The sequence below is a fragment of the Anneissia japonica genome, unplaced genomic scaffold (genome assembly GCF_011630105.1).
Source record: "Anneissia japonica isolate Jap-2015-1 unplaced genomic scaffold, ASM1163010v1 scaffold287981_len1045443_cov154, whole genome shotgun sequence".
NCBI lineage: Eukaryota > Metazoa > Echinodermata > Crinoidea > Comatulida > Comatulidae > Anneissia > Anneissia japonica.
In genome coordinates this window covers 1-25,078 of record NW_022695194.1, presented here as the reverse complement: position 1 = coordinate 25,078, position 25,078 = coordinate 1, and the positions used below count along the sequence as shown (strand labels likewise).

Sequence of the window (25,078 nt, the reverse complement as noted above, 5' to 3'; positions counted from 1 at the left end):
ATGGATGAGTGGTTAAGACAGGAGCGCGCAACCTACAGCCATAACAATAGCGGCGCTCGCCTATGGTTCTAGTAGTAGAACAAGTCTTCTCGGAATAAGGAAACCGTACGTTTAGTGTATGTAATTAGATCATATGCACTTTAAAGAACCCAGTACATCTTTTGAGACTAGTAGTGGGTCATCCCGGTATACGGGTTCATAAACAGTGGCGTAACTAGAAGTGTTGAAGTGGGGGTGCTGATAGTGGTGGAGGTGCGCTAAATCACCAAACAAATACATTATTGGTGATTTTTAATTAACATACTTGCGCGAATAAGCACTCGGGCGCTAAAAATATTTTTTTTCTTTCATTTTTTGAGGGGCATTTATTCAAAGGGGGCGCTTATAGATATACATGAAAATTGTAGGGTGCTTATGTAACTTCAAGAGGCACCTTTTAATGATTAAATGTTTTTTAATATATATATATATATATATATATATATATATATATATATATCCACTATTTGCATTTACACCTGGGTTGTGTATATATATATTGCCTTGGATTGGCTCTGTAATCATTAGTGGTCGTGGGACTAGTTTTGGCCCTACCTAAGCTGGTCAAACGTTTCGTTTGGGTCTGTACCCTAGCTGCACTGATGAGGCCTGAAAGGCCGAAATAAATCCGTCAGCAGATATTGAGATTCCTTCCAGTTGATGCTTAGTTTATTTTATCATTCTGAACGGATTTTCTCTACTGTTCCGTTTTTATTTTAATTTTAAATTGTTTTGCATTATATGGTCGTTTGTTGTTTTATGGGTTTTTCCCATTTGCCTTTCAAACCGAGACTCGAGCCCGTGACCTTCCATAAACATGGCGACATGGGGAACGTCAGCACAACTTGACCACAATAGAATGGTGGTTCAAGCGTCCAGAAGAATCTGTGGTTCTTTAGCAATGACATGTGCCTTGCTTAATATTATTACAATTTTTTTTTTAAATTCAATATTTGTTAATATATATACATATATTTACATTTTTTTAATTGCATGGTATATTATGACCAAGAAAATAAGAAATTTCGACTGCAAATCCAAAATAAGTGCCACTTGTTACTGAATAATAGCTATGCAAAATATATGTCGACCATCTTTGGACGCCATTTTGAAATTATTATAAAAAAAATGTAAGATTTAATGAGCCATAAAACACTTTGTTTAGAGAAAAAAGCAGGAACTTCAAAAGGAATGTACATAATCCACTGCTTATCTAAGGTACGGGCCAATTTGTTGCAATGACCTTTGACCGTTTCTGACATCATTAATGATATGTTTGCGTAACCCTTGATAAAAAAAAAATGTATTTGTACTGAACAATGATATTTTATACTTAAAAATGCATGTATTACAGGTTTAGGATAAGATATGGCTATCTATTCTATCCCCCACCACCTTGTTACTATATATAGAATTACCCTTTTTAGGTAAAAGGTCATAACAGATTTTCCCATGGCCGAAATCCAACCAACTTCTTTTTGGTGGGTTCCGGTTTAATTTTAACAGTTTCCAACAAAATTCGCTTTGTAAATACTTTTTTGCCACTTTGGTGTTCCGTCTGCCTAACTACTGTACATAGAAGTGTCATTAAAATCTTAGGGGTACAGATGTAGTCATGAGAAACAAATCATGAAATACAAGATGATTTACAACTGTTGGAATTCTAACATATCAATTGCCAAGCTAACAGTCTCATTTCAGGATTTAAAAAAAATGACAACGACGACGACGACGACGAGATGATTATTATGGAGCGGTGATGATGATGTTGTTGATGATGGCAATACCGGTCCTACCAAAATACATTATGTTGTAAATTCAACAAATGCTGTTTATTTCATATTTCAGTATCTTTTATTGAACAAATGAAGATGTGTACATAAATAGTATATAACGTAAAATTGAATTTCAAATTGAGTTATTAAATCGCTTAGGTAAAACTGCTCGATGATTATTACAGACAGCATATAGCAACTCATAATAACTACAGTACACTCAAAAACTGAAAACCTAATACAACAACCAGTAATGACAGGCAAGTATATAAAATATAAAGATCATAGAAAAAAAAACAAAAACCAAAAAACAAGATAAAATGTCTGATTAAAACTGAATTATTTTATAATTACAATGATGATGATGATTATTAAGGTGGGTGATGATGATGATTATGATTATGGAAAGCGAGACTTATCTCAACAGCGCACATGTTGAATATGTTCACGCTGCCATTTTATGGAACCCACAAACAATTTTTAAGGGGCAGTGTTTAGCGGAAAGGCATATTCAACATATTATTAAGAAACTGAAAAGAAGAAGTACAGAAACCACCAAAAACTATTGAATAACAACTACAAAACACAGAAAGAAGAGCAAGGACAACAAGGAATTTAAAAAAAAATCGATAAAGTAAAATGTTCAACTCTTTGAGTAGTTACCGTACTTCTTTGGTTTATTTGAGAGACATATTTTTTTTTTCAATTTCATTATTTTATCCTGTATTTTAACAAATTTAAATTACAGCTTAATTAAATTAATGAGAGTTTCCAATTACTTTGTATTTGTTATAATTAGTAATAAAAATACAAACTTAAAAAAGATTGGGTTTGAGTTCACGAAATTGGTGTTTAAACTCATTCTGATATTCAATGTTTTATTTCTTTGTTTAGAGCTGGATTACTATTTTTACACGGAATTGCTGAGCACTGTGAAAGATATAACGTATTTGCATCAAAACTTTCCAAATCTGGCATCTTTGTATTTTCACATGACCATGGTAATGATTATTCAATGCGAACAAAACCATTTTTTTTTTCACAATTACAAACAAAACAAAACTTACACTTCTGATATGAATTAGACTCATGCGTAATGATCATAAATCAAACAAAAAAATAGTCGTGGGTTTCAAGCTAGTGGGGGAACAGGCATCGCCTATTTTTTCATATCAATTTTTTTAGGCTGTTTTTGACAAGGTAACAAAACAATAACACGGCGCAATGTTTGGACGATTTCATAACCGAAAAAAGTAGGAGATACAAATGCACTTAATTACCTGATCAATTACTGCTGAACACTATTAAAAATTATTACCCAACCTATTCATAACACTTTAAAATAATATAAGTCCAATGTCAAGGGTATTCATTTATTGAATTTTAACATATTTTCATCAGTTCACGTAATAGAACGGCGCCCAGATAACTGGGCCGGCTGTGAGCTCGGTCAGGTTTTCTTCTTGAAAACCTTTAAAAGAATGCAAAAACTAAAGAAAAATGTTATCCAATGAGATTATTGTTAATGTATAACCGATCGCCAGAAAATTGCCTTTCTGTTTTCGCTTCAACCTAAGCATAAGGATTGGCATAGTCAAATTTACAACATTAATAAAAAACGACTCCTTACAAGCCGGCTTAAATCCCGCTGGAAACAGGCAAATATCATTTATATTTTTGTAATTCAAGCAAAAACTGATGGCCAGGAGCTAAATATCTGAAAACAAATATTTTGTAAATTGTTTATAATAGCTACATTTAAAATCTTCTATAAAGCTTTTCAACCTAAGTTATCCGATCTATTGCTTTTGAGCTTTTTGTATGAAATTCCAAGGTTTTTGAAGAAACGCTAATGGTTAAGAAATAAGGTGAGTGGACCAAACAAATTGATATGCCATTTTTAAAATGGAAAAAAAATGTTTAGTTTGAGAGTGCCATTTCTGGTGTTAAGTTAGTAGAGCCATAAACAACTCAACTCCATCATTGGTGAAGCTGAAGTGGTCTGGAGCCTGCATTTGTAAAATTGACTTTCTATAGCCTGATCAATTTCGAATTCCTCGATTCGACATTGGCAACTCTATAGATTTGTAGAAACTGCTCCTTTATTATTAATTTGTAATGTTTTCACAGTTGGACACGGCCAAAGTGAGGGCAAGCGGACGGATATCAAGGAATTTAATGTTTATGTTCGTGATGCACTACAGCACGCAGACTTGACGCGTGCTAAATTTAAAGGTCAAAACGTTCCCATTTTTATTGGAGGGCAAGCATTGGTGAGTAAATAAGAATATAAAAGCATTTTCGATATTTAAAAAACGCAACATCAAAACACTTCTCTCTTCTTTTTGCTTAAAAAAAAGATGTAATAAACACATCAAAGTATATTCTCAAAACTGCAGTAATCTCTCCATCGTAAAACTAAAATAAAAACTATGTTCTATCGGATATGGTTATCCAAAAATATTAATTATATAATTATTTTTCTTTTTGAAATGCAACTAAGAATCATAGATATAGAAAGATGGACCATTTTTTGAAAATATCAATTCATATTACAAATTAAGACATAGAGCCTACCAAATGTTTTAGCACACGTTCGGAGTAGATGAATACTTTGATACTAGTATATATTTTAAATAATCTTTAAATTGTTAAAATAATCATAATTAACAATTAATGCATGTTATTATCACTTATAAAATAGAAAAATATCATTTTGCATTTTTTACTGAAACTGGAAAAACATTTTCTACTCCATTTTGGAAAAAGAAAGTATTTCAATATTTCGGTTCTTGTTTTTATTATCCAGAGATGTGAATATTGTCAATAATGTATAAGAAAGCACTAATGAGAAGACAATAAATGCAAAACAATTACACCCATCTTTTGTAAATTGTATACTAAAACGTTTTTAAAAGTTAACCTCGCAAAACACATTGTATCTTAGAATATGGCACAATTTAATCACACTTAAATTTTTAGATATTGATCTACAATAGATGACCAGTAATTAAGTGTATGTATAGTGTTGAAAATTCTACTTCAACATCGTTCTATCCTTGGTAAGTTCATTCCTGTTCGATAAGAAATACAAAAAATGAATCTTTAAAGAAAGTAACTTTTATGTAAATATGTAATGTTGTGTTAAAAGAAAAACGATATCTTTTAAATAAATATTGTATGTACAGACATGGTGCATTAATGTGTTAGATGCTTGTAAAATTAATAGATTGATATTAGTTTTAATAAAAAAATACCATGTCATATAAGTTTATTATTACAAAGCTGTTGTGTGTGTGTGTGTGCGTGATCCTATCAAATTGTATACCTCAATGATCCTACAACTCTAGATTGGTGTTTAAAATATGTTCCAGCTACTTTCTTCGGGTAGCAGTGTTTTAAGTCTATGATTTCTTTTAAAATAAAGTTGAAGTTAAACTATTTTTCAGGGTGCCCTGATTGCCATGTTGTGTATGAATGCCAGTCCAGTTGCTTTCCAAGGTGCCATTCTGTTTTCTCCAATGCTCCTCTCAAGTTCCCTTTACCCTTCAAAAATTCAGGTAGTCAAGATTCAAATTACATTAAATAATGCAAACTTATCTATAATCAAATATTAAATATGTTTTAATAATATGTTATTATCTTTCCGAATAGTAGCAATGTTTGAAGCTGTAATACTGCCGAACATGTTAATGTATGAATAACATAAGGAATTTCTGATGCGTTGAAGTAATATATATTTTCTTATTTTTATGTTTAATATTTATATATTTTATTAAACAGGAATACATCTCAAATATTATGACGTTTATTTATCCACAATACGAAACATTCAAGATTGAAGGCCGATTTATTAGTAGGGATGAAACTAACGTAAGTACACCGAACAGGACGCGAAATATTAGTACATGTTCATATTTCCATAAAGTGTCATAAACCAAATAAACAGGGCTACTCAACCATTTCTTATAAAATTGGAAATCGTATGATATAGGACACTTGAAAAAGTCAAACACTTTAGAAATTGCAACTGACTCTTGTTAAACCTACATTATTATAATATAGCAGTAAATTGCTGCAAAAAAAGTGACTCCACGTTTGAATCCCGCTAGAGACACCTTTTTTTTTATACAACTGAAAAAGGAAACTTTCATGGAAGGTCTATTCAAGCAATGATTATATATAAACTAATAAAAACTATACATACACACACACAGTGGGTTAAAAACAGTACTTTAAGGCGAAAGTGGTGTCGCTAAGGGAACCTAAAGCGACGTTAAGGCGAAATCATAGACAAAAGAGTTCCCGTTAAGAGCCGAATAAATAAGAGACAGATATAAAACGGATCCGTCTGTAGATATTGGGATTTCCTCAAGTGGATAATTAGTTTATTTTGCCATTCTGATCAGATTTTCTCTACTGCTCAATTTTAATCCTATTTTTTCATTTTATATTTCTAATACACTTGTATATTTCTGCTCATCAATCAACTATACATCAAAAAACAGATGTTAAAATGTTTGTTTATTTCTCATATTACAGGCGGAGGAATATGACCGGGACCAATTAGTATGGCACGACGGCTTAAAAGCTAGAGCTGTCACTTATATATTGAAAACACAAAAACGAATAGAAGATGAAATCAGAAATGTCACATGGCCATTCATTACTTTCCACGGTAGCGCTGACGTATACAGTAATGTAGAAGGATCACAAAGGTTATATAAAGTTTCACAGAGTGAAGATAAGACAATACGGGTAATGCATATTACATATGCCTACATATATACTGAAGCTGTCAGGATTATCAGATTTTCTTTGACAAAGAAACTCGTTTATTAACATATAGAGTCATGACGTGCTTATATTAATTTGTGCTCAAAAGTTTGTTATGCTAAGTTCACTTCATAAGATTGCCAAAAATCCAAACCAACCCCTACACCCACCCACCTTTTTAACATCTGAACATGCTCAGCGCCTTTGATTTTTACTTTGGTTTAGTGATATTGGCACTTTATTAAATTATAATTACTATTATTATTTTTTATATCCAATTTCTGCCATTTTAAGGTCACTTATATTTCTTTTATTAAGCAATTAAAATTTCTAATAAGGCCTAAAAAAAAATGCTTGTTTGCCCTACTTTGTTTGAAAATGATACAGTACCGTAAATAGAGGCGGGAGGAAAAGTATTTTTTTTTAAATACTCATCAGATGGAATAAAAATAACCCACAGACGCCTAGAATGGCAATATCTTACATCAGGCAATAACTTTAGACTGTCTAATTTGTAGGGCATCTGGCAAAAAATAAAGATAAATTCACTCACATTTTCTTTTAATTTGTAAAGAAAAAAGCTAAAAAAAATCTTTTTAAAGTTGTTTCCCTGACCCTTTGTTTATTTCCCCCAATGATATTAAAATTAAATTAGGCATTCTAAATCAATAATAATTATAACAGTAATTGTCACGTATGGTGTATGCTATCCGGACAATATCTCATTTCATTGTGGCTTTCAAAGCCCTGGCTTAATCAAATTCTGGTACAGTGCCAGGCTATGGAGTGGATTCTTTACAAAATTCTTTCATAAAATTTTATAAACATTTCTATAAACTTTCTAATGAACTTCATATCCAAAATTTAGTGATCACGTTACAATGTGATACTAGCTTAATGTCATTTACACTTGAACCTACAAAGTGCTGTTTGTTATAGTGGAATTGTACATAGTAACATCAGAAAAAAAAGTATTTTGAATACTTTTTTTACGTTTACTCTTGAGCACAAAGGAAAATTATCTAATCGGCCACACATACAGTAACTGCGTAATCTGTATTCAGGCACAGGGCAGAGTTATGCACTGGAGTGAATGCACTGGAGTGACTGCACTAGTTAGTAGTGTGCTTTTATTAGCCTTTATGTAACATTTTGCCAATGCCTCAGCACTTTGCCAATGCCTCAGCACTTTGACAACAACGTGAAGGTGTTTTAAGTGATATAAATTAAAGTAATGTATCAATTTCAGATCCTCCCCGATGTGTATCATTCCATCCTTCATGATTCACAATATGCAGACAATGTAGCTGAAGAAGTGTTGACATGGATAAAGAGCCGCACACAAATGTTTGATAAAGGCAAATATTGCATTTGTAAGACTAAACCACCTACATGAAACATACACAGGATTTTATCAAGAGAACAACCCACAATGGAAGCTAAAGTAGCGCCCACAACATTAAAGTCTAGGAATGCTAAATTTTAAAGGATCAATGCAACCAGCAAAGGTTTCAATTAGAGCTGAATTCACACCAGGCCGAATACAAATTACCGGATCGGAAGGACACTGAACAGATCAGAAAATGGAATCCTAAATGTGTAATAATAGGGTCGCTGGCATTCAACGCATCTGATGTGAATGCTATGTATGGCCAGATTAAAGAAGGGGCAATGTGAACTATGCAATATAAATGTATCCCACTCCGTCCAATAACTTACGAAAAAAAATTAAGTTTCTTAAACAAAAAAAATTTATTATAAATATTAGAAAACCGAAGAAATTTCAATAAACAAGAGACAACACGTTACTATTAGAAAAACGTTGAGAGCTTATAAACATAAAAGAAAATTAATATTTGAATTCCTCTGTATTATATGTAAGCTTTAGCCTTTCAATTAAATATTTGCGTATAGCCAAGTTCATAAAAGATACATGACATCATGTTTAGTGGCAATGGTTTCTTACCTTCTTTTGCTATTTCTTGACACACCTAACTATACTGTTATTTGGGTTGTATCTTTGTATGTTGTAAATGAAAAAAAAAATAATAATAACTCCTATTTTTTTAATTATCTTAAAAATTTCTATTTCTCAAGATTGTTAATCGTAAAAACATAGAGAGCGGCAAACGTTATACAGCTGTCTTTTGGATGCTAATAATTTAGCTTTAGAGCAATTAATATTATTGAACTATAGTTTTTTTAAATACATTGATACAAATAGAAAAACAGTTTTATCCATTTTAGAATATGGTTGTTTTGTATAAAAACATTTTTATGTGTTTTAATATTATTACATCAGAATCAATTTTAATCTGTTTGAAAGATGCAATGTTATATTCGGTGGCAGCACTAGTGGGGGTAAGATACACGACCCCAAGTTAGGAAGTAGGAAACCTCCAGTTGGGGGACAGGTGAACTGACAGGAAAGAATTCAATCACTTCGTCATTAAACACAGCTTTAAACAAACATTTTTTTTTTCATTCTAAGGTTGCCATGTTTGGGCAGATAAAGGGTTTTTTTTTCTAATGAAGCTTTTCGGAATCAGCTGATAAACACAATGTACGTTTAAGGAGGAATAGTTTAGCCACATTATCATTATATTAATAGTATTCTGTTACTTCTCTGTTATGTAATTTTTGTGCCATTTTGAAGGAGAGAGGCAGAGAATTATAGATAATTCATTGCTATAGGTTCTTGTGCAAAATGCAGGAACTTATGTCACAGTTTTTCTACATTTTTTTCTTCTCTATATTGTTATCATAATTGTTGTGTAATTTAGTAAGAAACAAACTAATAAAGCAATACATAGGATAATACTTCCTTTAATTTGGAATTACAATTTCTTTTGTCATCTTTTTAATGTCTTAAAATAAGAATTTTTTTTTAAAGTTGTTAAAAACACTTGCATGTTCATTTTTTCCTCAGAAAGTGAAAATAATTCACATGAATACATACTTCATACCTAAATTTAACAAAGCTTTATAGCAATTATACTTTATCTACGCTTTTTCTGTGCATTTTTGAGTCTGAACAATTTAATCTTTCTCCTTTTCTCATTTTTGGTAATTGTTGAGTCTTTGTTATGGTGCAATTTTGTTTGGTGATTTAGTAATCCTTTCGATTTTAATTTCCTTGATTTTTCCCATTCTTTCTTGTGTAACATGTACAGCCTCATAGCAACACGGGCATCTTCAACCTTTGAAATAAATTTTAAAATATAATAAAAGAAAGAAAATGATAAGTAATATTTATAATCTCTAATATTTGTTATACAATTTACAGGTAGGTAATGTCAATTTTTGCTAATTAATAATTGAAACTACGAAAACAGATGCATTTATTGGCAATATTATAGGTAATGATGTCAGTCTAAAGAACTGTCCAGAGAAATAGATTTCATTTGAAAAAAAAAATGCAACATGCCTAAATATGGTCATAGTGACATCACATCATTACCATATATAGGCACATCATTATCAAATATTGGCATAAATCAGTTTTTTTTGTTTCTTTTTTTGTCAAAGGAGTGGATTGTATTGGATTTCTTCGGTGTGAATATAATACACACCAAGAATAAAACACGAAAATCCTGGGACTTATTTATAGACGGAGTTCCTCTGGTGGTGAATTGGGCAGTACACCGCGAAAAATCCCACATTCTTTTCCGAAAAGTTTACTGTGTTTTTTATACGTGCACATGGGCCATTTTGGACATACAACCAACGGCTTAAATGCCTCATCTGATAGACGGTGCACTTTTGAAACTTGCATTTCAGGCTTCCAGCTAAAACACAAGGAGAAAAGCGATGGGATTTGAATCATGGACCACAAGATCTCCACTTCATTGATTTCGGGATGACTGTTTTGTGGATTTCAAAGTATACATTATCAATTCTGTAAAAGAAATAACTTAAATTCCATCCAAATTAAAAAAAAAGAAAGGAAATATTGTACTCACTGAATCATGTTCACCACCTTGTATATTTATGTTTAGGATAAGCTTAGCAAGCGTTTTCAAGCTGGGTTTAGAGCCCTGTATGAGAAAGGATACAGCAAAGGATTTAATACACATCACATGAACAATATAGTCTGACATGCTACAGATTCAAAATAATGGATTTTACAGAACAGTAACAACATAAAATTTAGCAGCATCAGTCTTTGGAAAAAGCTTAATGGTAAGATATGCTTGCCTTCCATCCCTGGGCCCTAGGTAAATTCCTATAGCCATATATTATGCATTAATTATTAAAAAGCATAACTGGGTCCTGTTGCACAACAGTAGATATCTACTGGACAGGATATCCAGTATATATACAGAAGAATAAAATAAATTAAATTTACAGTGTGTTCATTAAGATTTTAATAAAGTACAACTACGCTTGGTTTGGAGGGACAAATGCATTAATTTCATCGAGAATAATACAAATTTCTTATTTAGCAAATTTTATTATCAGCGGGTTGTCTACAAAATATATGGTATACAAACTTTTACATTGTAGCACAATCTAACTGTTGCAAAAAATATCTGTTTGTTGAACTGAAGCATAATTTATTCAAGGGTTAATTACAATGATAAAAGTGACTAAAGCAGTTGTTGAGTAATTTCCTGGTGACCTACGGTGGCAGGTCAAAGGGCGTAGGGATGATGGAGGGTCTAAAGTTTATGACACCTCCAGATGGTCACAAACGGCAATCTTTGACTTAAATTTGAATATAATTAATTATTTTAAATATTTAGGGGGCCCGGACCGGCTCCCCCACCCCCTTTGAGTTCGCCACACATCTGATTAATGATCTTTCTTAACACATTATTTTTCAGTTAATGTTTATATTTTGAAAAGCTGCTAAAAACCGATACTACAAGATGTATTGTCATCTAATTCATTTGTATTTCTTATTTGTACTAGTGCACAGAACAGCTAAGTAATACTGCACAGGTACTGATTATATTTTTTAAATGGAGGTGTGGTTTTAATATTAATATTTTGGCTGGAGCAGCTGGAACGCAAGATCACCCGTAAAAATGAACTATCAAATCAACCATTAAAGTGTGGATTCCATACGATCTCTTCACAGTTGCTACAGCATTTTCACTTCAGTCCTTGTACTACAGGCCCGTATTTAGGAATTTCAATGGGGGGGTTGGGGGTTCGGCTTGGGACTATGCGGAACTCCAATATCAAAACACACAAACTTCTTCTTCTCTCCCCTAAATGGGGATTTTATTCAGTGTGATAGGCCTCAGGCCCTTTTACAGTATAAATAAATATATATTTTTAGAGCAAAAATGACGTCATTTTTCATAATTATTCCCTTGGGGACGGTAGACTTTGTTTATTTCTAGAGAACTCTAAATACGGGACTGTACTACGTAGCTGTCCCGACAAAATCGGGAACGTTTTCCTAATTCAACCGACTACAAATCAGCGTCGCCAAAGGAGTCTGCGATAGAGTGTAGCAGTTTTTATGGAAGAAAGGCTTTACATAAACCAGTGGCTATCACCGTGTTTAGTCATGAGGTGCCTTTTGCTATGCATGAAGCTCAATCCACATTACCATATAATTCTTTGACAAAAAAAAAACAAACATATATGGTCATGATGTGCCAATATATATGGTCATGATGTGCCAATATATATGGTCATGTGATGTCATCATGACCATATTTAGGCATGTCACATGTGTTTTGTATTTGTTTCGTTTATGTATTTTTTTTCAAATAAATATATGCTTTCGTTATTATATGGGTCGCTCGTTACAAGTGCCACTTGATGAATGGTTTTTCCTTTCATCATTTGGCGTATACTTTTTGAGCAGTGCCCTCTTTCACACAAGTCTTCTTTTTTTATGAAATCCGACTGTTCAATATTTACCTTTTGATATTATATTGTATTGTGTGAAGAAATAAATGTTTATTTGAAGTTGAAGTTGAAGTTTTTGAATAAAATTTGATAGTCTGGACAGCGCTTCAAATACAAACTATAATACTGGATCCCTATTTCCTCACCTTGTTTAATCTTCGAAATGGTTTATACTCAGAAGTGTCTCGTATGTTCTTCTTTGGATGACCTAGAAATAATACCTGTGAGGGAAGAAAATATGTTAAAATTATTATTTATAGATCATATATAGGAACATCATGACTATATGCAACAGTTTTTGGTTAATAAAATTTGAGAGTGTGGACCAGGGGTTTAGCCAGAAAAAAAGAAATAGGTTACTTGTCGGGTAGCGACAGCCGAGGTACGAGGCCCCGAGCGGGTAGAGAGGTAGATCATGCCAAACTAGGCTAGTCCGAGCAAAGTAGGCCTAGCCCTCCAAGCCGTCACGGTAAAAAAATATTTGCTGGTAGTCCAAAAGACGGCCGGACGGTCCACTGGCTAAGCCCTTGTTGTAGAAAGAGGTTTACAATACACAAGTATGATCACAGTTTTATGATAGAGCAATCTTTATTATAATCATCATAAAAGTGTTTTTAAATAAATTTTGTGCAGCGAATAATGTATTTTTATAATTTTAATATTATGATACCTGTACTACAGATATCATTTAAACTCATTGGACATATTTGCCCAATAATTTATTTAATGATAATGACAGAAACAATAATTTTAAATAAAAATATCTAAGTTTCTGACATTGTCCCAAGATATTACAGATTAAATTCCATCAAAACATGATGATTGGTTCTCGAGTGTCAATCAAACTTAATATACACGTGTCTACCAAACATGTGTGTTGTCTGACACACACACATAAGTTTGCATATGTTTTTACACTATCTTTCTGTGGGACTACTGTAATTAGCAGCCGGGTCTCAAGTATCCCGCAATTTGGAAATGCCTCCTGCAAGCAAAAATCTCCCGAAAAAAAACCCATTTTTCAAAAAATATCTGCACGTGTATACAGATGTTAGTACCGATGGGTATCACCTTTAGCAGACATATAGAAATAAATATGTTATGAAAACTCATTTAACAATCTCCCAGCTTGGTACCACTGCCTTAGCCACAATCCAAGAGAATTTGTGGAAGTGGGGGGGGGGGGGTGTCAAAAGATGCAGAAGGAACATTACAAGCATACCTTAAGATCATTTGATAGTGCATGTCCAATAATAATTCTGTCTTTTAAGATATCTGCTACCTCCTTCTGCACATTTTTGAAATCTTCTCCTGTAAAATGCAAAAACACATAAGAAATACAATAAGTAATGATAAGCTTACAATTCTATTTTTCATCTGGTTTATTACAAGCACAGGTCTCTCTCAAAGATCCCTCCAACTAAAGACCATCTCTATAAAGATCAACCCCAATTAAAGATCACTTTTCTGCGGTCCCATATTTACAAATGGCTATTACCTTTGTTTATTCTAATTAGAGACCTAAGGTGCTAAAAACCATGGAAACCCAGGTAACAAAAGTCGTCTTTAATAGGAGAGGAAGCTCAATACCGCTATAATTGTATCATAAACATATTCATACTTATGAAAAGTAATCATAAATAAGGGATAAACTAAAGCTATGTTTCTGCAGCACAGTTTTTCTGGTAATTTCTCCAATAAAATAAAATTCCCTCCAAATATTTTATCCCATCATGCAACATTATGGACAACAATGCAATGTGTTCAACATCAAAACATCTGTTTTGTTGACCAGCAGGTAATCCTGTTTATGTGCGAGATGGATAGGTGTAGGCCAAGGATGAAATCGTTCAGTACTATTTCACTCAAGCAAATCGATTGTCGCACAATGCTTTGTGGGGCATATATAATTATAATAAAATATGCTACCCAAATTTGAATGGTATTTCTTGAAAGAGGGGCCAAATTTCAGTCTATGTAAAAATTTTCAACTTTTTTTTTGCAATTTTATGTATTTTTAATATTTTGACTTATACAGTAGTTTATATCATATTGTATTTTTATGGCGGCCCTGTTTTTGGTGTTTGACACACTGTTGTGTCATGAATAAACAAATAAAAAATAAATGAGAATGTGTTAACCACATCTAATAAGTGGCTTCTTCCAACTTAAAGAAATATGTGGAAATGAGAGGTAGTATGATTGTTCATGATAGTGTTTATACTCATAGATACACTCTGTGAATATTAGGTTTTGGAATTCCCAAAATCCCTTATGAGCCAAAAACTCGCACAGTGTTAATCAACAAAAAAAAAAATATCACTATTTGTGGCCAGTATTACATTCAAACAATTATGTGCCTTGCAGCATAAAAACAACAAATATAATATATGTTTCTATGATTGTCGCTGTGTCTCAAAAGACATTTTTTTACATCCATTGAGCGAACACACAAAATATACAATGCAATATGATTTAGATAAAGAAGAAAACAATCTATGAAAAGAAGGCATAATCCCAAAAAGATAAAGATCTTGTGCTGTGCATGCCTTAAAGGAAATAAAAGTTAAAACAATCATAAAAAGGAAATCAAAGTAAAAAAAAAACACCAAATAAATAAATAAACAAATAAATAAATACATAACAACTGAAGTTCATTTAAATGCAGAACAAATCAAATAATGACTGAGGATATAATAATTTAATAGTATGACATTTGATTGTCTGTACGATTTGTCCCACCTTTTGGTCATTTGACTCAAGTAATTGTGTCAACCAATTGGAATTACCCTGATAAAAAACAAAATATAAATAATAAAATACATAACAGAGTGTATAACATATTCAGATACAAAATTGTACTAATTTTCATGTCACAAGTAACTCACCAGATTTGATGTGATGAGGTTTTATCCCACTCACAGGAGTTCTAAAGTCAGTCACCCTTTCCCTTGCTTTGACATATTTATCATATACACATTTTCCAAATTCATTAACGATTGAAACTCTAGCTAGAACACTGTCCTGCCCTTTATAACCAATGCCAACCATCTCACAATCTAGAGCAACATGCCTTGTAAGTCTGCAAATAAAAAAAAAAGGTTTATATTATTGTGTTGATGTCAAAATCAAATTCTTTTAAAATTTGTATTGGATTGGATTGGATAGGATTTATTCGGTGTAACACCAAGGATAGCCCACGAAAGTCTAGAAGAAGACTTATTTCCAGTGGGGTCCTTCTGGTGGTGATTGGGCAGTACACCAGGAGACAATCCCCTACTCTTTCATCCGAAAGACGGTAGGCTACTATAACTTGCATTTCAGCCCCCCAGCTGAAATACAAGGAGAGGCAGCGATGGGAATTGAACTGGGGACCTATAGATCTCCACAATTCAGCACACACACAGTGGCTACCACCAGATTAGCCGACTGAGCTAAGCTGCTCTCTAAAAATGGCATTGCATTACTTATACAGCAGCATTGTTGGAAGGTTAGAAGAATAATTCATAACTCGCAGCGTCACTGTGCTGAATTGCATGTGTGTGGTCCGTGACTACCTACCTGCGGTATAAAGAAACACTTATAGCTTCATGTTCATTATATATAATGGATTATCATTAATTAGATTTGGTCATTCCAAATATAATTACTGAAAACATGGAAAAAAAAAACAATAATTATTAATTATTAATTATTTTATAGGTGTTTTTTCAACATTTACTGTAGAGCTCTATCTTTATGATACTGTTATAGCATCATACTTCAATTATCATTAATTACATTAATTAATAATCCAATGTATGAAATTTTTTAAATAAAAATCTTTTCATTAAAATAAAATATAAATGAATTTGTCTGTACAAATGAATTCTAGAGATACTGTCATTTGATCAGTCTTTTATGCTAGTATTATAACTCATACAGTATACTGTAGACATTAAATGATAGTCTTTAAAAATTAAAGAATTTAAATATTGCTATTAAAACATTCCGTAAAACTAATACACACACACTGATTATGTTCCCACCAATCCTGGGACTACATGAGGCTCAAAATAATAGGTCTACAGCACTTCTAAATGGCCAGAAATTTTACTCTTAAAGACTTAAATTTGAAAGGGTTTTTTTTTTTTTTTTTTTTTTTTCTGATTCCCCCACTTTTTTTTTTATTAAAAAAAATTCTCAGGGCTGAAGGTCTTGCTAGCTGCTCAGTTAAGCTTTCCTAATAATAATTTCAAAGTCGATCCAATTTTACATGCCAAATTGTTGTGTTCCATTTAATTCTGTAAGTCAAATTTTATCAAAGTCGAACAGTATTTTAATGGCATTTTGGATTCAACTTTGGCAAGTTCAACTGTAGGTGGTTTACAATACTTGAATTATCTGGTTTTGACAATCAATAAAATCTAATAAACCTACCGGTCATCACCGTCATCATCTACAAGAGCAACTGGTGATTTCTGTTGATCCACAATGTCGCAAGATTCTAGTAAAGATGGATCTACATCATCAAACCAAATATCTTCTGTATCATCTTCCTTTTCATGTTTCCTAGGAAACAGAATATGGTATCACATCAAAATTAATGGTTTTAATCAGTATTTTGACAAGTCTGTACAGTGTAATGCAATTTTGGAAAATGTAAATAATAACCTTGTAAATGTTATTATAAGTGGACCGTGACGTCATCACTGCAACTCCTAAAGTTATCTGCCTATCCCTCACATTACAATAATTGTTCACATAGACTACGGTTGGCTTGATTTTTTTAGATTTGTGTGCAAAAGATGAAAACAACTTTTACAGTACGTATTGTGCACCGCGATTGAAAATTACTTTTGTAAAACAACATTGATTAAAACCCGCATAAATGTCTTCAAATTCAATTAGGTACGAACAATTAATTCCTTCTTACAATTAATTCCGATCTTACCTGTCTGCACCGACCAAACAGTGATTACTGTATTCTCTAAAATGCTTTAAGAAATTGTTATTTCTTTCACGACAAACAAGTTCTTCAAACACAATAGTTATTCATCGTAGGCTATCTGTACTGCAAACCTTGCAGGCCCACAGGATTTTTTTTCAAGCATTAAATCTAACCTTCGTATAATAATTTTCCTATAGTGTTTTATGTGCAGCTTTACAAATTGCTTATTATCAGACATATTGTGCTCACTGTATGTTCTCAGGTCATTAAAACTTACTATGTATATTACTATCAATTATGATATTTCTCTATTAAAATGACCAGCTCTAATACAAAATGGAAACTTGATTTTAAATCTTGGGACTTAGATGTGTATAAGAGACAGGCTCAATACCGCTATAATTGTATCATAAACATATTCATACTTATGAAAAGTAATCATAAATAAGGGATAAACTAAAGCTATGTTTCTGCAGCACAGTTTTTCTGGTAATTTCTCCAATAAAATAAAATTCCCTCCAAATATGTTTAATAAAAATAAAATAATAAAATAAAGGGCATGGTTAAAATAATTGTTTTAGCATGTCATACATTAGCAGCAAACTTTGTGAAATAAACAAATTCACAATGGAGTCATAGGTCACAGCAACAAAAGTAATTACTTACCAGACACTTTTCTTGTCTGTCTTTTGTATTTTTACCTTTTTTCTTTTATGAAATTTGGCAACAATATTTTCATTTCTTGGTAATGTCTAAAAAAAAAAAACCCTAGGGTAATATATCATAAGGATCAAACTGTTGATTTTTTTTTTTTTTTTTTTTTTTTTTATGTAAAAAAAATTTTTGTTTAAATATATGTTAGTTACATTGAAGAAAATACGGGCATTAACAAATATCAATGTACAGTAGATGAATATTAAATTATAGAAAAGTATCTTAAAATTTGTTTCGCCACATTTCAATTATTTCAAAGTCAAATAATAGCTTCAAATACTAAATTTCATAAAGTGTTCTGTTGCAAAGAAACATAGACAACTGAAAATATGACTATACTTTTAGATTCAACACTAACCATACAAAACTGCTATGAATATTCCATAATTCAAAAACATACATTAGTTTTTGCATAATCTTGGCTAACCAACAGACAGACAAACAACGGTGAATACATATATCCTCGGCAGAGGTAAATAATTAAGTACTGTACCTGAAATAGGGCCTTCCAGTTGGAATCTACATTTTCATACTGGCTACATCTATCCCTGTGTTTCCTTTTGGAGCTAATTACGATTGGAAGTTGAGTGTTATCAGTTGGAGACTGTTCCTTCACTACATCTTCTCCTGAAATCATACACACTTTTTGTTGACTCTTGTCTTCATTATCCATTATCAAACCTCTTTTCTGCTTGTTGGCTGTCTTTTTCGTATTACCTAACGTTGATTGTTGGCCTGTACAACGTTTCTCTGTAACTGATACTGTAAATCCACTTGTAGACTTGCTATTATGAGATTTCATTTTGCAATAATGCAGCTGGCCTGAAATCTATATAAAAATTATACAATATTAGTATTAATATTGTTTTATTGTTCGATTACCTAAATTTTATAATTATCTTGTTGAAAGATAATTCTATTGATATTTATTATGATTCATTTAGAACGTTTAAACGTAAAATTAAAGTTATATATTTAGATTTTTGACTGTTTTTTTGTGTGTATTGTAACTGGATTGTTCTTTATTGTTCTCTTTGTTTTATGTTATTCCATTCTGTAAGTGGCGGGCTCCCCGCTGTTGATTGTGAAATGAAATAAAAATAAAATAAAATAAGTATTAGACTAAACCATAAATGTGAACACATGCTTGATAAGGCAAAACTTTTTTTTAAAAACCTTGTTTAATATCAAACTTATATTTTATTTTAAATTGTCAAGAGGCAGGGTTCCCAAGTCTCCAGGAAGTCGCGAAGTCTCCCGGAAATGCTGGAAGCAAGCAAGAATCTCAAGGAAAATAACCCATATCTCGCAGCATGGTGTATAACAAGTCATGACACCCACGGACGAGAAAATGTTGGGCCCCTTGCATATCAGTAAAATAGACAATGCCAACAAGTGTGTGATTATTTAACAATAATATAATCATAAATTTAAAATTTATTATTGCCTGCAAACAACATGAATTAGGTCTAGTATAAATCCCGCAAAGCAAGCAAGGATCTCCACGAAAATATGGGGCGAGAAAATGTTGGGGCCCTTGCATATCAGTAAATTAGACAATGCCAACAAATATTGTGTGATTATTTAACAATATAATCATAAATATTTATTTTTCTTATAGTCTGCAATGTATAAATTAGGTCTACAGGGATATGCATAAATCCTGCAAGCAAGCAAGAATATCCAGGAAAATTACCCATTTCCCGCAGCGTAGTAACAACAAGTCATGGGGCCCAGGAACAAGAAAATGTTGGGCCCTTGCAATTGCATATCAGTGAAGTTGATTTGTCAACAAATGTTGTGTGACTATTTAACAATGAAATCTCATCAAAATGAATGTCAAACAGTTACAAAGAGTAAACCCATATCTCTGTCTCTTATACACATCTAGATGTGTATAAGAGACAGTATATATATATACTGATATTTGAATTAATTTGGTCTACGCAAAAATCGTTAATTTATTACGTGAATTTTATTAGCGTGCATACAGTAGATAATAAATGCTTAATCATGAATGTACAGTTCAGGTATTGATCTAAGTTCTAAGGAAGATTTGCCATTATAAAAGTATTTTTCAAAAAATAAAAAATAAGGTAAAGTTAGCCCTCACCCCCAAATGATTTAAAAAAGAAAAAAAAGAAAAAAGAAAACTCCAGAAAGAGAAACATTATTGTACACCTTTTAAAAAAAAAAAAAAAAATTTTTTTATTTAAAATCCATCAGTGTCTATGGTCTCAAGAATCTTCTAAATGAAACTCAACACCATCCCTGCTCGTTGCATGGTCCCACCCAGATTTTTCCCTAGAGATCATCAACCCCTGGTTATCTATAAGTGCCATTCCAACAATTAAATAATCACTACGAAAATTCAGAGATGGACACAAATTTACTTTCCCCATACAATGTAATAACATCAGGCTTAAAACTTATTAATAATTTTTTTCTTCAGGTTGTTTAGGATTGAAAATACCAATATGAAGACGGTTAGGTAAAGAAAATTGGTTAATTGTTTCAATAAAGTATCACTTCGATACCACAAATTATGTTGCTCTGAAAAATTAAAGGCCACTCTAATAGAATAACCATCGTTCTTTATAGTCCAACTGATGGTGCTGTAGGCCTTTACCATCCGAATATCCGATTTAATTACTGTAGTAGTACAGTGCACCCCTACATTGTTTAATTGAGTTTAACAATGTATATTAGTCAGTACTGCATTAATTTATAGGCCTACTATGGCAGGTAATCATATATTTCTTTATTTATTGAGCCATGTTTTAGGGCGGAGGCAAATTCTAAGGTGTGGGTATCAGCTGGTGAGAGCCCCATCATTGTTGAAAATTAAAATAAATATGTACCATATTGTCAAAAGCATTGTATTACAATGAGCCCTCAGGCCTCTCATGGGCTCATTTGGACTTGGAATACAGGCATTACAGTACAGTATATACGGTAACTGGTCAAAGCTCAATAGTAAAATAAAAGGCTGGTTGTTTGGTAGGAGGGCTCCCTCCCCCCTACTTCCAATCTGCCAAAGAGTGTGTTTGTGGGATTTTGGTCTATTTGGTAATTTGAAAATTAAAAAACAAGTTACCGTATATTGTAGAAGAGTTGTATTGTAGTACTGTAGAGTACTGGGTAGAGGTGCCACACTGCACTGTCTGGGGCCCATTTGGACTGTGACTGGGCCCCAGAAAAAATAAACCACTATTAAGGCTCTTTAGTTAATTGCTACCGTAGGTAGTAGAAGGAGGAGCCCGGGGCCGAGCCCCGAGAGCTCACAGGCGTTACACCACTGATGTCCTGCAAATTCATTTGTATGTTTTTACTAAATTTGTATGTTTTTACTACTAATAACAATTGTCTCAAGGAAGTTGGATGCCAATGTGTAACCACTAAGCACAGGAAAAATATAATTAAATATGAAAGATAGGGACGGACAAAAACAAAAATATATAAAATTTTGTTTTCTTATTTAATTTAGCAAAAACAATGATTTTGCCATGCATGTACAGTAAAAAAAAAAATAGGAGAAAATAAAATAATGATAAAGAAATGTATAGGGCCGTCCTCATTTCGTTAGATTTCAGCGGAGCGGAGGCATTAATAAAATAAAATAAATTAAAAAAATTTTATTGCAAAATTCCATTTTTTTGGTAGAGGCTGTGAACTGGTACAAAAAAATATATATATATTTTTTTTCGAAATCACTATATTGGTGGTCAAAGGTTCCACCTAATGCTATAAAAGGTATATATACCCGAGTTGGATTCAGCGATTATTAAACATAGGCCTACCATGACGCTACAGTCAGATGAGTATGCAAAGGAAAATAATAACAATATAACAATTAAATAAAAATAATAACAATTTGCCGGTACTACAGTAGTATACTGTAGGTAACACAAGTATTTTATTAACATAGGCCTACCATGACGCTACAGTCAGATGAGTATGCAGAGGAAAATAATAACAATAAAACAATAAAATGAAAATAATAAAAATTTGCCGGTACAGTAGTATAGGTACAACACAAGTATTTTATTAACATAGGCCTACTGTACCATGACGCTACAGTCAAGTGAGTATGCAAAGGAAAATCAAATAACAACAATAAAACAATAAAATAAAAATAATAACAATTTTCCGGTAGTAATGTAACACAAGTATTTATTTGTGAAAAGGATCTTACTGAATTGTGCAGGCAATTGCTTGGAAAATAGGTGCCATAATGTATATGTAAGGTATTTTAATTGCATGGACGATACATCTCAAATTAGGTAAGGTAATATTTTCGCAGAAAATTGCTAGGAATATAGGTGCGGAGAATTTAATAGTCTGGTCCAGAATGTATGCTTGTCATCTTCATCCTGTTCACATGGTTTTTAACAAGGGAATTACTGTAGATTCATTAAACAGACTTGACCACAGAGCATCTATTACTGATGCTATTAGAGGGATAAACTGGCTGAATCTTAAATCTCGCTGGTCTCTCTTTCTTCTAATATTTACCCATAGAGGCTCTCATAGTCATGCTCCTGCACCAGTCCAAGATCTTATAACTAAAAGGAGCGATGTTGTATCCCGAGATGGTGGCAGGAGTATCAACAACCTCTAAACATATAAATATGACGTGGAAGTGGGTAAAAATATGGTCAGAATGCTCTGCGGTGAAGTTGTGGAATTCTCTTGCTGTCTCACTATAAACGTGAAACTACTACTGTAGCATCTTTAAATTTGGTGTCAAGAGGCTTTTAGCCCAGAGACAAATCTAGTTAACTTCTTACAGTATGAATATGTTTTTAAAGATGGTATTTCGAGATTTTTTCTATAAAAAAAAAAAATAAAAAAAAAAAAAAAAAAAAAAAAAAAAAAAAAAATTGGGAGTAGCACAGCTTTTTTGTTTCAATGTACTCAATTTTTGGCAGAGGATATTCCCCGAGTAGGCCTTACTTTACTGGAATAGGTGCACAGAATCATAGCTATAGATAGGCCTAAGCCTACACATTAATGATCTTGATCTTGAAGGTACTGTATATATACTTGAGGTTTTGATAAGGTTCAGTTTAGCGATTTTTCAAAGAGAAATGAAGCTACGTCCACTAGATTTCACCAATGGAAAATTCAGAAAAGTTCATTTGAAATTGAAAAGTCTCGACAAAATGCATTTTCGTTTAGAACAATCAATTGTTGGAACGCTTTCCCAAACTGAATAGTGGATTATCTTTATGCACTTATAAATTGTAGTTCCCCAGCCAGGGATGTAATTTACGAAACGGTTACGTGTATGTGAAAGTCTCGACCCCCTCCCAGCAATGCGGGGCATTGTTTTAACATACAATACTGTACATCCCTGGCTTAAAGTCCCTGCCACTTACCGCTGGAAAATATTTCGTAGCCCCGGAAAAATGCCCCGTTAATAATAAATATGATAAGGCCTATGTACTGTAGAAAACATACAGAGCAAGACCCAAAAACATATTGTGGGACAATTTGAAGGTCTAGCCTACTTCTGATTTTGAGAAGCATGAGAGAGCAGGAGCTATGCCAAAGAGATGAGCTTCCTTGATGGAAGCACTACGTATGCATATTATCACTAGGTAGATTTCCATGGAAGTTTGGAAAAGTGAGAAAAAAGGAGTGTACAGGTATGTCAGTATTGATTGATCATAGAAAAAGAAAATTTAATTGATTGATTTAAAACTGATTGATAGAATTTATTCAGTATCAAAAAAAGAAATTAAAGAAAATGAATACAGTACAGTAATAGTAGAAACAGATTTCCTTGCATTGGCTCACTGGTGTTTACAAACTTCTCACGTCACCTCGGTCCTGTGGTGGAGGTTCAAATTTATAGAACCATGTAATTTATACTGTGATCTATAAAAAATGAAACCATGATGGTAGGCCTAGAGTAGCGGTAAACAATTTTTAATATACCAAAACGGGTCTGTACCTTTGGTCTGAAGGGTCTTTGGTCCGAGGGCCCGTTGGTCCGAGGGTCTTTGGTCCGAAGGCTTGTTGGTCCGAATTAGTGACCTTTTTTCCAGGAATGCAGTTTGTATGGCAGTAGAACAATTCCTTACAATTTATGGAGGAAATTAAGAAAGATCACTTTACATATTTTCCCTTAAACGACATATAAGGCCAAGTTAAAAAAAATACTAGTTTCTCGTCTCTTCCCGCATCCATTTTCGCTGCCTCATCATTTAAAAAAAATATTTCCTTCATTTTGCGAAATGTACGAAAATATGGCTAACTCACATCATTAAAATTCCTCTCTCGATCGTGGATAGGGAGATGTTCCCAGTGAGAATTTTAGTTGAACTATTACGAGTAGTATTATGAATTAAAACTCAATGTACTATGATACGAATCATATATAGTGCTTATTTGCTTTTAGGGGCATTTCACAGTATTTTCGTTTTTCACGGACGGGACATTTTTGATAACATAACCAGTTATATCTCAGTAACTATATAGATTATAAGACCTAGAGTATGTTCAATGTTTACATGTTATGCCTAAGGTTAATTATTGGAGGAGAAAAATTGAAATTTTTTTTTTCTTTTTAATTTTATGATAAAAAATGTATGCGTCACGGACGGGACAAAATTTGGACATGACTTTCAGAAAGGTTTACGTATTCAAATATTTCTCCTCATCTAAAAGAGATATTAAATTATTTTTTGTTTAATACTATCTCCAGATGATTGTTTTACACACCAAAAAATCATAAATTTAATTTTACGAAAAAATATGAATTAAGTGCTGTCACGGACGGGATATTCGATAATGTCACGGATGGGACACTTTTGTCCAATGAGAGAAAAATCGTACTTTTCAATATAAAAAAAGGGATAAAAATTATTCTCTGATATCAATGCAACATTTTACTTACTTTGCTACTAGACCGGGAGCCCAGAAAATTTAATCATGTGAAAAGAGACAAAAGGTTTGATGGTCTGGTCAT

The 25,078-nt window shown here is 32.6% G+C and overlaps 2 protein-coding genes across 3 annotated transcripts in view; one reads left to right on the top strand and one right to left on the bottom strand.

Moving 5' to 3' along the window:
* The window catches only part of LOC117101390 (monoglyceride lipase-like), a 10,869-nt gene extending 2,236 nt beyond the window's left edge, over positions 1–8,633 (top strand). Inside the window, exons 2-7 of the mRNA XM_033241367.1 lie at positions 2,709–2,815; positions 3,945–4,087; positions 5,264–5,374; positions 5,598–5,687; positions 6,357–6,572; positions 7,840–8,633. Coding sequence (XP_033097258.1) covers positions 2,709–2,815; positions 3,945–4,087; positions 5,264–5,374; positions 5,598–5,687; positions 6,357–6,572; positions 7,840–7,986 — 814 coding nt within the window. The 3' untranslated portion in view covers positions 7,987–8,633. The remainder of the gene's footprint in view (positions 1–2,708; positions 2,816–3,944; positions 4,088–5,263; positions 5,375–5,597; positions 5,688–6,356; positions 6,573–7,839) is intronic.
* A 767-nt stretch (positions 8,634–9,400) lies between these two features.
* LOC117101389 (RNA exonuclease 4-like) lies at positions 9,401–23,985 on the bottom strand. 2 transcript variants are annotated; one of them, XM_033241365.1, is made up of 9 exons: positions 23,868–23,985; positions 18,596–18,931; positions 18,055–18,140; positions 16,878–17,009; positions 15,347–15,540; positions 13,681–13,769; positions 12,605–12,679; positions 10,553–10,627; positions 9,401–9,790 (listed from the first exon to the last, which is right to left on the bottom strand). In XM_033241365.1, exons 2-9 carry the CDS (start codon positions 18,902–18,904, stop codon positions 9,590–9,592), a joined length of 1,161 nt encoding a protein of 386 aa, XP_033097256.1. In that variant the 5' UTR covers positions 18,905–18,931; positions 23,868–23,985; the 3' UTR covers positions 9,401–9,589. The 2 variants fall into 2 exon arrangements, with proteins under 2 accessions (XP_033097256.1, XP_033097257.1); XM_033241366.1 differs by lacking the exon at positions 23,868–23,985 and adding an exon at positions 22,618–22,718.
* Between the last annotated feature and the right edge of the window lie 1,093 nt (positions 23,986–25,078).